Source organism: Pocillopora verrucosa, chromosome 6 (assembly GCF_036669915.1).
Source record: "Pocillopora verrucosa isolate sample1 chromosome 6, ASM3666991v2, whole genome shotgun sequence".
Classification (NCBI taxonomy): domain Eukaryota; kingdom Metazoa; phylum Cnidaria; class Anthozoa; order Scleractinia; family Pocilloporidae; genus Pocillopora; species Pocillopora verrucosa.
In genome coordinates, this window is record NC_089317.1 from 6,276,199 (window position 1) to 6,290,306 (window position 14,108).

Genomic DNA, 14,108 nt, shown 5'->3' on the forward strand with positions numbered 1-14,108 from the left:
GGAGCTCGCAGAACGAAGCCCCATACCATTTTAATCTGGTAGTAACTGAACGATCGAAATCCTCAATACATAGATGAACAGTAACGGTAATATTTTGACTTAATCATTTGCCCTCCAAATCAAATTTTCATGGGCTTTTTTTCTTTGCGATTCGGCGACGGTTTTGGTTAAAACTTACTTCTCAAAGAGAGAAAACCTAATCTTTTGTAGGACTTGAAACAGTGGAGAACTTTATAATCTTTTAGTACTTTTTCATATTAATAATATCAATTTTAGTCTGGAAGATTTCTCATCGGATCAGCTCGCCTTTAAGTTTCGTTTATAAAGAAAATTGCTATCAGTATTTACTGCGAGTGTTGGTTAACAAGAGAAGTCCACTGAATTCCTCCCTAGCTCTTTGACAGCAATGCTCATGGGGACATTTGACGCCTTTAAAAAAACAGGAAAATTTATAGTTGGGAAAAAATTTATTAACTACATATCATTTGTAATCTATTGCTATATAATCAATCAAAAATTTAAAGTTTTTGAACGTTCCAATGGTAAGATAAACATCGGGTTTTTTTTTAAATTCAGTAAAAGTTAATTCTGCTGAGATATTTTGATGGTGAAAGTTGTCAAACTTTATTGTTCCTTTAGAAGAAAAAGATGAGACAAAGCAAACGAAGATCTGCTAAAAAAGTCACTTGAATATCATTTTCCTTTTACCATGCAATATCAGGGTATTTCGGTCCTTGCACAATATTTAAAAGATTGACACGAAAATCCCAATTAACACGTCAACTGGTTGTGGTTTATTCACACTGGAACATATTTTTGTCCACCGAAGTATTTTTTCCCGTTAAAGCTAGGGACGAGATTCTCGATAACTTTTTCAATACAAAACGTTAGGAATATCAAATAATCACATTAGAAACGACCTTTATTGAAAGCAAAGCATATTTGCGACGCGAGAAGTAAGAACAAAGATGCTTCCAGAAACAAACACATTAATACAACACTTTTACAGATAACGCTTTCTAGAGGAAAAGTGCGAAACCACAAGAAAAAGGTGAAAGGATAACATAGAAAATCTCTTTTTAAATTACTTCACATATACCAAATAGCTTAAATATTTTAAAACTCTCCAATACAATAGACCAATCTTGTTTCTTTCTGCGTCGTGTAGCTACAACTCTCTTTACAGCTGTTTGAACCGTTTCGTCGACAGAAGTATATCTTCTATGTGAATTACTCTTATGGCGAACAAACGTGCGCTTCAGTTGATTAGGCGCATTTGGTTTTGGTTGATTCAAGAGTTAAACAAAAAAAGTTGAGTATTCACTATTCAAAAACAACAATAATTGACATTCTTAATTTTCTTATGCATAGGCAAGTTTGTAATCCAAGGAGTCGTGTAAAGGAACTTTATCGCTATCACCAACTTAGAGCGAATTTTGTTATTCAAGTTGTATTCCTGTTCCTCTGTTACCTCGGTCAGGATGGGCGAGGCACCAGAATCAGGACAATTTATTGGCAGTGAGGCCGATTTCAATTCGGAGCTGCCCAATGACGAAGAATGGGACACAGACTTGGAAGATTCATGCCCAGAGAAAATCAGCAATATTTCTCAAGAGCAGATATACTTAGCAGCTTGTAAAAAGCTGGGAGTACCTCCTGCATCAAACTTCATTAAACAAATGAGAAGTAGTAAAGTTGACCTTCGACATTATGGTCTCCTAGATCAGGGGTTGCTAGCAGTCTGCCATGCTCTAAACCGAAACATAACAGTGACCACGTTAAATCTTCATGACAACGGAATAACCAAAACAGGTGCTCAAGGCCTTGCATCTCTTCTTGAGGAGAACTGCTTTCTAACTGACCTTGACATTTCTGGAAATGATATCGGTGTCGAAGGTAGCCAAGCTATGGAGCGTATGCTTAAGAACACTTCTTCACTCAGACAGCTACACGTTTCAAACATTTGCAGAAATGGTGGCCATATTCTTCCTCTCCTTGAGGGACTCAAAGAAAATTATTATTTGAAAGTTCTTGACTTGAGCCATAATTGCCTAAACGATGAAGGAGCTGCTACTTTAGGCTCAATATTGTGCGAGACAAGTTCACTAGAATTTCTTAATGTGCGATGGAATAACATAACCGCCCAAGGGGCAGCGGATCTCATAAATGGCCTTCGAGATTGTTACACTTTGAAGGAGCTCGACTTTTCTTGGAATAGCTTGTCTGGGGAAGGAGCACAAGCCTTGAGAGTTGCACTCGAGGCAAATGAGTCACTGCTGCATCTGGATGTTACCAACACGTCAATTCGGCTGCCTGAGGCAAAGATCATCGCGAAGGGGTTGAAAAGAAACAAGACTCTCCAGGTGCTGTACATTGGAAATAATCCGTACTTGAGTAAGGGTGTGCATGCGCTCTTAAAAGCAATTCGCCGAAATCACGAGAGTGCCCTCGAAGAGCTTCATCTACAGGGGATGGCTCTTGACAGAGATTGTCATAAAGAGCTGGAAGATGTGATCCAAAAGAGGCCCAACTTTAACTGCACCTGGCAAATAAGTATCCAGGGAGGTCAAGCTAGGGACCTTATGAGCCCAGAAAAAGCCTCGCCATTGGATGTATTTGTGCGCTTCGCCCGCAACAGTGGACTGCGAATGATGGACATGTTCAAAGAGCTTTCTGGTAAGCGCGACACGATTGTGGAAGAGGATTTTATCGCAGGCCTGAAGAAAATGAACATTAGCATGACAAAGGCTGATTTAAAGACTGTGTTTTCCATTCTGGATGTCAATGGAGACGGAAAGTTACAGTTCCATGAATTTCCCAACCTTGTCGCCCTAAAGCTGCATGAACAGACTCTCGAACGAACAAAACTGAATATTTAAGAAGGACAAAATTTCTTAGGTATAAGTCTCCGCTCATTGCATGTGCCGTTAATTCACACCACTGTACTTTGAATCAAGTAAGCACAACCCAAAGATTTGGAGGCTAATACAAATTACAGCCACCAAACGCACGAAATCGTAAAAATATTGCTTAGGATAAACTCTTGCTTTCCGAATAAAGACATGGGATTACTTTTCTTTCCGTCTCAGAATAAGGCAGTTAAACACAAATTATTCCCTCCTTAATTTGAAAAATTGCAATCTGCTTCAGAGATGTTTCAGGAAAATTGGGAGAACATGATGCAATATCATTAGATCATTTTGTTTTAGATGACAGTTTTTTTCTCCTTCCACGATATAATATTATGCACGATGTCACCTTAGTTGTTCGTTAGCTGGAAAATGGTATAACCATTACAATGTGCTTATTCTTTGTTTCGTTTTAAAAACACAATATTTCCCTTGACTCTCCCATGAATCCGAGGGGGAAAACAACACTTCTACCAAATCTCTTCTCAAATGTCTTATCCTTGTGGTTATTTTAAGTGTTAAAAGTAAAACTGAAAGAAAAGACACTTCACCTTTTCCCGTGGCTAGATCAATAACAATTAAAGACAAGCATAAATATATTTGCTTTTTAATAAAACGGGTAAATGCATAATTACATCGGCATTCAAAATTGTATCTTCTTCTAATGAGCGCATTCAGGGGTCTACAGAAGATGCAACTGATACTCACAATTCTCTGTCATTAAACATGAATTTGGTGCGACATCCCTCAAATGCGGTTTACATGGGAGTGAAACTGAGAAGATATAGCTACTGAAACCTTTTAGCATTAGTGGAATATAGAACTTTAAATTCAATATCAAACAATGCTATTTAACAAAGTAAGACAAATCTTATTAGATGGGCAGCTCGAAATTGACCCTCATTTTCACGCTACGGGCAAGTTCAACAATATTGGAAAGGCGGACAACCTGGAAACAAACGGACAAAGACGCCAATAATTAGCGATTTGCATCATATTGACTTTCACAAACACTATAAGTTGCAATTTCCTATTGCCGTATCATGAAGCTCAGTAAAATCACTGCAAAGTAGTGCTCTTCTCTTAATGTTTAAAGTAAAGACTCTTACCATTTCAGCAGCTTCTTCAAGGTCATCACAGGCGATAATTCTTAACCCACTAGCAGCAATGAGAGCCTTCGCGTCATCCACTCGAGTTCCTGCCGAGTAAACACAAATAGGACACATCTAGATCTCATCAGAAGAGGTTTTTCAATTATTAAATATATAGGTTCAGTAAATTAGACCTGTGAAAACATAAATGTGTAGTTACGGACACCTCTTCTGCTTCTGAAGGATGAGACGTGATGAAAAAGGCGTACAAAACGTTATTTTGCTCCCCCCACCAAAATGCTTTCAATAAAACCTGGCACCTGCCGGAGCTCCGGCGGGTATTCTGTTGTGAATTGCCGGGTATACTATGGAAGCTTTCGAGCAAAATCACGAAGTGAGACCCAAAACGCCTCGAGATCTTGTCGAGTTCTTTCAGTCGACTTTTACCTTTACAAAAGAGTTTCGACAAAAATGATTGACATTGTCTTATCCTATGTTCCAGCACACATTTCATACATTTCCAGCAAAAATAAATTTTGAGTTTCCAAGAACATACATCTTCTGACTCATATTTCGGTAACCAGTCACCATATGTCCTTTCAGAGGACGTTTTGTGTGAAACTCAGTGAGCAGGCTTGCATGTCAGCACATGGAAGATTTCGATCAGAAATAAAACGATCAGTATAAAGGACACGAAAATTTAATGATCATCTACGGAAGTTTAACACCGAAAACTCTGACTGAAGCCAGTCTATTCTGAATGGAATGGAATGGGACAACACGAGGGAAATTCTCCGGCGGGTGCTTTACCGAGGTAGCTACCTTCTTCAAATCTTATTGAAAGCACTGCTGCCATCACTTTTCAATCAGTGGACAACAAAGACAAATGAAGCAAGCTGGAAAGGTACACCCAAATTAAAGTGCAACCATGGCAACTTCACCACGGTTCGACGCAGACTCGTGGTAAGATTGCGGTCTCCTACACCGACAGGAGATTATAGATTCGTCCCCAATCTTGCAGCTGACTTAGAGAAACAAATGAAGGAAAGCCTACTAACGTATAGATCAATATGCATTCCTAAAGATTAACTTTCAGTTTAAGAAGATCACTGCAGACAGTACCTTGCAATCGTACGACAATAGGAATATTCAGTTCCAGATGTCTCGCTGCAGCAATGATTCCTTCCGCTATGACGTCACAGCGCATGATACCACCAAAGATGTTCACAAGAGTTGCGTGGACCTAAATAAAATCCATCCAAAAAATCATTCGGTTACTATAATTTCCAGCTTAAGGATTACCCTAAACAAATTCGTTGTAAGGGATGTAAGTTTTTAAAACAACACCGTAATTTTGGGTTCCAAAGCCCATCATTCAACGCACCTAACTCAACTGATAATCGTAGAAAACCTGTCATCACAGTGGAAACAAAGCCTATTCTGGGTTTTTAGAACACCGTTATGATGCAAACACAAAATATTATGGCTGAATAATAGCTTTTTACCATTTTGCGATAGTCTCACGACCTACAAAAATCTATAGAAGCTACTGGTGAACAAGCAGGTCACGTAATGGTACCTTTTTGTCGTCACTGATGATCTTAAATGCTGCCATAACCTGCTGTATTGTTGCACCACCGCCAACATCCAAAAAGTTTGCGGGCTCACCACCATGTAGTTTGATTATGTCCATGGTCGCCATAGCTAAACCGGCGCCATTCACTAGTGAAAGAGTTCACGTTATTGAAATGAAATATCATTTGATCGCCATAATTATTTATAAATGATACCGTATTTACTCTCTGACGTCGCCCTCGAAAAAACGCGGCGTTCATTCAGATGAAATGTCTCTTATTCGCGCATTGTAAACAAACAAACAAAACAATATAAAACTACATGTAAGTATCTACACCACTGTTTCACATATCGCACGCCACTCAGTTACGATTCTATCTCAGCCGAAAAGCGAGAAGTTAGACCTTAAAAAAGTTTTTATTTTGCATAGTGCCCACAATTGAGTGACCACAATTCTTGTCGGTAATATAAGAAGGCTTTGAAATATAAGCTACCGTTGAATAAACACCGTACAACCACGACATAACGGTAGTGCTCCAGGTTAATATTGTAATTCAAATCCTAAATCCTCGAATCTGATTGGCTGATCACGCGCTCCTAACGGGTTGAGCTTTTTACAAAACGGACCTTGGTACGGAGTTATTTTCCGCACCATTCGCGGCTCGGCTGAAAAAAGTAAACACACGGAAAAGAAACAAATATACGTTGCTTACTGGTCTAGTTCGGTCCATATGGTTTAAAATTGTGCCCTTGGTCTTGAGTACGGCCGTACTCAGGATCTGGGGCACAGTTTTGACCTCCCACCTAGTAAATAAGAAAAAGCTGTAACTTACCCAGACATCCAATACTTCCGTCAAGTCCAATGTAGTTCAGATTTTCTTTTCCTGCTTCTACTTCCCTCTCGTCTTCTTGCGACCAATCTTTCAGTTGAAACACTTCTGGTTGTCGAAATTCAGCATTGTCATCAAAAAGCACTTTGGCATCCATACATACAACTGAAAAAGAGAATCCTTCATCAAATACAAATTTTACTTCATTTATTGCCCCCAAATGAGTATTTCAAGCAAGAAAAAAAACGAGTTTAAAGTTTTACTCCCACTGGAATTTCACTCAGGTACAAATGCACTCTAAAGGAAAAAAGGTATTTCCCAGAAAATGAGTGTCTTTTACAGGTTATTTAAAAAAAGTCTTCATTTTAGTGTTTGTAAGTCAAACCACTCCAGTTTAACCCTCTCATTGCCATGATGTCATAAGTAATTCTCTTTACTGTCTGCCATACAATTCTTTACTTGTTAGTTCAGAGAGTTTGGTATTGGATCAACCAACAATCCTCTACTTGATATTTTTCTTCATTCTCATCAATTTTCAGCTTGATATTGTATTGATATGGTAAGGAGTAATTCTCTCTTGATCACTAACAGGAGTCGGTTTACAAATTATGGGCCATTGGGGTATTTATCCTGCTTTGTAAATATTGAGGAGATCAGCATGAGTGCAGAAGAAAATAAAAAACAGAAGGCTAAAAAAAAAAAGTCTCGGCCACACTGCAGCGTGTTAAATTTACAATATTTGTTTGTGACATACAAATTATGTATTTAACCCTTTCATTCTCGAGATCTCTGAAATAAACCTCCTTACTGTCTGCCATGTAATTCTTATGATAATAGCTCAGAGAATTTGGTAAATCAGATCAACTTATGATCTCCTTATTGATATATTTTCTTATTCTCATCACTTGTCTGCTTGATATCGTCTTGGTATTGTAAGGAGAAATTCTTTCTTGGTCACTCTTTGGAGTTAAAGGGTTAAGGATCATGTGATACCCCATTATAGCCTAGAGGACATCAGAATAAGAAAAAACAAGTCGAGAAATAACTTTAAAAATGCTCGCAATGCCCACAAGAGGCTGCCCTTAAGAGCAAGCTCCTCCTTTAAGTGACTACATGAGGAAGAATGGAGAATTTTGGGAAAATGGCTAGTTTTCTGGTGTGATGCTAACAGAGTGTGGCTGTAGAGAGAGGCTCCAGTTAGTTTGATGGATACTAACCTCTTCCTAGTACATCTTCACTCATGGGGTTTATTTCAATAAGTGTGGCATCCTTTTCAATAAACAGATCATAAAGTCGCACAATGAAATCAGCAGCCTGATCTGCACAGCTTTCACTAAAACCCATCTTTTTGGCAAACTCCAGAGCATCAGATTTTGACAATCCTGGGGAAAAATTGTTAAGAACCCACATAATCATTTAAAACCCTGCCAAGGCAGTCCTGTGTGTGATGCAAAAAAATTAGTTTACCATAAGTTCAGGTAAAATTTTCAAAATAGTTCAAGATGTATTTAACCCTTTTAACTCCCAAGATCTGATTGTTAATTCTCCCCCCTTGCTGCTACACATTTCCATGTACATCAGTTTTAAGAATTTGGTATTACTTCTACCAGATACATTTGAGTACTCTCATTACCTGCTTGCTGGATGGTGGAGAGATATTGTTGGGAGAAGGTACTGTACATGTGAATCACTTCAGGGAGTTAAAGGGTTAACTTTGTTCTGGACAAATAAATTATCGTAATCCTTTGACGAAAGAAAAACTACACACCACCCTAATTACTTCCAGTTTAGCCCATTCAACTTGCATCTCAGCAAACATTTGACCAAAATTCTTCACAAACATGAGAAACACAATGCGGTTTGATTTGTCCCAATCTTGAGAGTTCATAATAAATAATTTTTTTTTTGGTGAGTAAGCACCTTTCTTACAAGGTTTCATGATAGTTCTTAATTACTTTCATGTTATCCTGCAGCAGTACATGTAATGTTTGATATAATTTTGACATAATATTATAATTATATGATGCAAACCTTGCATAATATCCACTCCAAATTTAATGATGGCTTCTGGAGACTCCTTAGCAACCTGTTCAATGTCAACTCCTCCTTGCTGGCTACCAACCAGAACAGGTCCCTGCATACAAGGAAGATAAAATAATTATAATGTGATGAAAGAGAAATTTTTTAATGAAGAAACAAAGAAAGAAAAAAATGAAACAACAAAGAAAGAATTGAATGAAACAACAAACAAGGAAATGAATGAAACAATAAACAAAGACAGCATGAATGAAAAATTGATGATGAAACAAAAGCACATGTGAGGTAACCAATAGACTAAATTCAGGATCTACTGTTTGTGGTGTCTCACAAGTTTATTTGACTCACAGACATCACACTCTAAACATACCACACAATCCTAATAAACTAAAGTTTTCCCACTGTTGCCATGATAATAACGTCAAAATAAAAACATAACACTTAATTTCAAGAAACATTTGGAGTACCTTAAATGCTCTCTCTAAGGCAATGGCAAAGTAGTATTCTCTTCTGGCATAGAGTCTTTCACAAATATAAACCTGCAATTTAGATTAATCTTTAAAAAATGTTCTTGAATTAAACAAAGGTAGAGATAAATCACAACAATGCGCTTAGACATGTTGGGTTCTATAGCAGCATTTCCTATCTTACTGCTACAAGAATAACTAGATTTCCTAGTTTACTGGTCAAAATGGTTGTTACAGTTGAAACTAGATGTTAACAAGATTTGCAAATTGTTTTGCTTGCCATTGTAACACATTGTTGTTTCTTTATAGGTGATGTTAAGTGAACAACTAAAGCAATTTATACTGTAACAAAATATTTGCTCACATCATTGCATATTCGACCCTGCTCTCCAGTCTGTTTTGTAAAGAGCTTTTTACCAAGCATCCTTGATGCCATTTCTTTAGCTTCATCTGGCCTGTTAAAAAATTACACCTACTAGATGAGTACATTGTGTGGTGGCATCTTAGTGAAGAGCATTGAGTTAAAAAAACTAGGCCAAGAATAAAAACAACAAAGTACAGTGTGTTTAACAATTTTCAAAACTTACGAGAACACAATCCTTACACCACCCTTGAGCCCTCCTTCGAATGTTCCTTTTCCACGCCCACCAGCCAAGACTTGTGCCTTAACTACCAGATCAGAGTCACTTTCAATACCTGGAAGGAAACATTAGCACATTTTCATATACAAGCAGTTTTTGGAAAATAACCAAGACGCAAGTTCAGAAGTGAAGTTAAAACCTTAAACATGGTTGAAAAGTAATTTTGCACAGGGTTTTTAGGCTTATTAGGAAAGAAGTTAGAGAAAAATAGGCATGTGGGTTGCTTCTCAGCTGTACTAAATGAATTTTGAGGTTATCTGCAAGACTGGAACAAAAAATTACATAAACATCATTGTAATCATGTTATCTGATTGTCCATATGAGTGTGTGTAGTCCATTGTCGAGACTGACGTTTCATCACCTGAGCAGAAGTTATCATCAGAGTTAAGTAAATAGTTGTTGTCAGTAGCATGTACTGGGTCCATTTTGATTAAACTGATTGGTCCATTTAGCTGTGATGTTATTGACTACAGGACTCAAGTGGCATAAGAATAAAGGGGGTAAGTTTCTATAGAAACTGTGTTGCTACGTCAGTGGGAGGGCGTAGCAGGTAATTTAGTGTTAACAAAGGAGTTGAAAACGTAAATTAGCCACCATAAAGAGTAAAAAAGCTGACGTTTCGAGTGTTAGCCCTTTGTCAGAGTGATGGCATAAGTTCAAGGTCATGATTGGTCAGCTTCTGACCAATCATGACCAACTTATGCCACTTGAATTACTAAATTACACTCAGTTAACTAGCTCTAACTGACCTTTTGTAGAGACAGGACACAACTGTACTAAATAGAAAATTTACCTTTTCTCTTACTACACTAAACTGGCTAAACAAGACGCATTCAAAGACTTATATCACCCTTAAAATATCACCCTTAAAATCTTCAAATGTGAACTATGCATCTACCTGCGTTATCTTTGAAGACCAGCCTTCCTGACATCCTGTCTCCCTGGACTTAATGTAAAATCACAATTGTACAAAACGTTACTAAATCTCCACCAGCAAGGGTAATTTTAACCTTTCAACTCCCAGTAGTTCACCAAAACAGCATATCTCCTAACAATATCGGTATGTTTTCATGCAGAAGGCAACAAAAAGAACACATCAAAGGGATACTTTCAATTGTTGAACTTGTGGATACACTGTTCAGACTATAATTATTTTCTCTGTTGGGTCACACCTAAGGTTACAAAATAAACTAAATATGTAATTCCCACCCTCCTAAAAAAAGATTAAATTCTTAGCAGGGAATCATCAGTGGTTTCAATTCTGATTAACAGGGTTCGTAACCTTTTTCAGAAACAAATTCCCAGGACTTATCCAAGACTCAGAGCGATTTTTTCAGGACTCCAAATTTCATCTTAAACCCTTTCCTTTCTAGATTAATTTAAAAAATTTTTACAAATTTTTTTTTCTCAATCAATTTATATTTACAGTCTACATATAGTACATTTTTCTTGAAATGTACATATTGTGGATTTTGAAAACTTTATTGCTTGATTTAGGCTAATTTCCAAGACTATCTAGGACCTGAAGTCTTTTTTCAGGACTTTCCAGTCCTAGAACATGTCAAAATAAAATTCCAGGACTTTCCTGTTCTCCCAGAACCCATACAAATCAATAATAAGAAGCACCCCTCCCTTAGACTCCCAAAGCCACACTTCAAAATTTGAAAATTGAATCCCCATATCATTTGTTCCAATACTTTGCATAATCCATGTGTGATAATATCAACCAAAGGATGTTGTCTGATTGAACAATAAATTCTCAAGACTGAAATTAGAGGAAATCTGTGGCACATAATGTGAAGAATAGACTTTTTTGATCTTGGGAGTAAAAGGATTAAACATGACTCAACTGAGCCTCCACAATTGTGGGTTCTGGAAATTAACTTATGATCCACACAGTTTTTGAAGCATATGTTCTAGAACTGTTGCAATATGGAGGAAATCTAAATGCTTATCAGTTCCTATTTGACTTTTTCTTCTTACGTTTTTAAATTTTAACATTTTTTATGAAAAAATTATTGCATTTGTTTGTGAATATCCGTACCAAGAGCTGTATTGTTCTAAGAGTTTATGGTAATATTTGTCTCTGTGATTCAGATCTGTTATTTGATAGTTTTTTTTTAAGCTAAGACATCTTTACACTACCCACACCGAGTTTAACAGTAGCATACAAGTAGCATTCGACTGTTTTTAAATTGTAGACACCAATAAAAACAAAGTAAACAGATGTGTATATATCATACCAGTGAAATTATTCGCTGTAAAAGACACAATATACCCTCATATTCGCGCATTACGTACCCAAAGTAGTCGCTATTTCATAAGCTTGTTCAGGTGTCCTAGCCACACCACCCTGAGGTATAAGAATTCCTGCCTCCTGAAGAAGTTTCATGCTGTAGTGTTCATGTAGCGACAGATTTCTGTTCTGCTGATGCTGACAGCCATTTACACCCAACACCTGCGCGTAAAACAACGATTAATGACAATCTGAGGATTCTTCAAGAAATTCGAGAATACTTGCGTTACATACCCGCGGCAAAAGCCTTGTTTGAGACCGCAAGCCACCAACACATAGCTTCCGAAAACCGTTTAGGGCGGCCGCCATCTTTGTTTTCGTTTTGCTGGTGAAGTACGCGTGATCGCACAAGTAACGCCGCGGGGTCAGTGGAAGGCGGGCGTGAATAGAATGCTTGATCCAAAACATGGCGGCACCTCGTCCTCTGAAAAGACCACGCTTGGGGCAGCCTGATGTCTATCCACAAGACAGTAAACAGCGAGAGGTACAATTAAATCGAAATTTAAACGCTAGCACTTCATTTTTGTAGACAACTTAAATATTATTTCTTCGACAGGACGAGCTCACCGAAGAAAATGTCAAAAAGGGATTTAGCTACCAACCGCTTCCATTTAGCTCGGGGACAAATGAGGTTGGTATGATTTGACATTTTGTCGTCACATGTGCAGTTGATCGCTTCATAGATGCAAACTTGAATGTATATTTTCCTTTTTCAGTATGGATCAGCAAAGGATATCATGTCTAATGTGCCGCTGTCAAAGGTATTGTAGGTGCTTGTTGAATTAAAGACCTCGCAAATTGCGGTCTTCTCTTTATGATAGATAGTGGCTTCGCAGTTTTATGTAAAGGTATTTAATCGATTTGTCACTGATAAAAAGAACTGATTTTTTTTTCACTTTGTATTCGGATGGATGATAATGATACAAGGCTGTCTTAACCATATCAAGTTACATATTCTAGTCCCATTTTGTGCATTGATGTCGTCGTTCTAATTTATTTTTTGCTCACCTATTTTTATTCCTGTATTATTTTCCAATTCTGGAGATTATCTTAAAAATCAAAGAAAAAAGATTTAAAATGAAGAGAAAAATTTTAACCCTGAGGTATTAACTCTGTATGTTGAACTACTGTTGTACATTGACCCTTTACCTCCCGTGAGTGACCAAAACAGAATTTCTCCTTACAATATCAATACAATGTCAACCAGATAAGTGATAAGAATAAAACAAAATATCAATTTGGGGATAATAAGTTGATTCAATACTAAATTCTCTGAACTAACATTATAAGGATTGTATGGTTGACATTTAGGAGAATTACAAATTTGATCTGGGAGTTAAAGGTTAAGGTATTTTCTAGATATTCTCATCAGCCCTTTTACTCACATTAGGTCTCCATATCCATTCCTGTAACTATCTGGTCTACATTTCTTTTTATTTCAGCTTTGAGAAATTAGCTTTAAATCTGTAACTGTCCCTCGCTGAAATTTCTTTTTTTTATTCTCATCACTTTTTGCTTGAAAATGTTTTGATACTGAAAGGAGAAATTTTGTTTTGGTCACTCCATGAAGTGAATGAGGGGTCAATAAAGGAAAAAAGCCATCAGTTTCCCCCTTTCCCCCTCCCTTGAAGGATTCAGATCTCAGACCTTTAAATCAGATGCTCAACCCACTTAGCGAGTAGTTTCATGTATTAGATGCAGCTATGGAGATTGTGATGCACTCTGCTAAGATCTAGAGTGTTAATTTTTTTTTGATGTTTTAAAGAAAATTTAGGGGTAATGGTAGATTTTGTGAGAAATATATCTCTCCTTGTTTGACAAGTGAGTACAAAATTTACCATATTTCTACAATATCTTAAAATTGTGAAATTGCCCTTTTAATAAACTTTTGGATCATGGGCGCTAATTAAGGAACAGAGCACTCATTTGGTACAGAAATTGCAAAATTCTCAGTCTACAGTACAGAATTCTCTGCTTCTATTTAAATGGCCTGTGCTTATCTTTATTCAGAAAATTTATTTCATACATACAGCACTGTCCAATATTTCTTTAACTCAAGAAATTCTTTAATTTATTGTTATACTGTAAAATGATGCAATGTTTGTTGTTTTTCCCCATAGTTTGCCCAAAGTTTCAATGCCATATTAGTAGAAAAACAGAAACAGAATACCTTCACATCCCAAGATGGAAGCAAGAGAAAAGCACAGCCAGTCAAAGATAACTTTTTGCCTGTGAGTGAACACACTTTTAACCTTTGATGGT

The 14,108-nt window shown here is 37.1% G+C and overlaps 3 protein-coding genes across 4 annotated transcripts in view; 2 read left to right on the forward strand and 1 right to left on the reverse strand.

Annotated features, from left to right (window-relative positions):
• The first annotated feature begins 1,481 nt into the window (after positions 1-1,481).
• Positions 1,482-3,011, forward strand: LOC131788430 (leucine-rich repeat-containing protein 74A-like). Its single transcript, XM_059105515.2, has one exon. The coding sequence runs from the start codon at positions 1,482-1,484 to the stop codon at positions 2,877-2,879; it is 1,398 nt and encodes a 465-aa protein (XP_058961498.2). The 3' UTR covers positions 2,880-3,011.
• A 488-nt stretch (positions 3,012-3,499) lies between these two features.
• LOC131788442 (succinate--CoA ligase [ADP-forming] subunit beta, mitochondrial-like) lies at positions 3,500-12,167 on the reverse strand. Its single transcript, XM_059105535.2, has 12 exons — positions 12,081-12,167; positions 11,852-12,008; positions 9,497-9,605; positions 9,274-9,364; positions 8,910-8,981; positions 8,437-8,539; positions 7,623-7,787; positions 6,409-6,570; positions 5,580-5,722; positions 5,123-5,243; positions 4,019-4,107; positions 3,500-3,858 (listed from the first exon to the last, which is right to left on the reverse strand). Exons 1-12 carry the CDS (start codon positions 12,153-12,155, stop codon positions 3,784-3,786), a joined length of 1,362 nt encoding a protein of 453 aa, XP_058961518.2. The 5' UTR covers positions 12,156-12,167; the 3' UTR covers positions 3,500-3,783.
• Positions 12,168-12,206: 39 nt separating this feature from the next.
• LOC131788434 (mediator of RNA polymerase II transcription subunit 12-like protein) overlaps positions 12,207-14,108 on the forward strand; it is a 32,167-nt gene continuing 30,265 nt past the window's right edge. For both annotated transcript variants that reach the window (XM_066169253.1, XM_066169254.1), the window contains exons 1-4: positions 12,207-12,330; positions 12,403-12,477; positions 12,563-12,607; positions 13,967-14,077. In XM_066169253.1, coding sequence (XP_066025350.1) covers positions 12,253-12,330; positions 12,403-12,477; positions 12,563-12,607; positions 13,967-14,077 — 309 coding nt within the window. In that variant the 5' untranslated portion in view covers positions 12,207-12,252. The remainder of the gene's footprint in view (positions 12,331-12,402; positions 12,478-12,562; positions 12,608-13,966; positions 14,078-14,108) is intronic.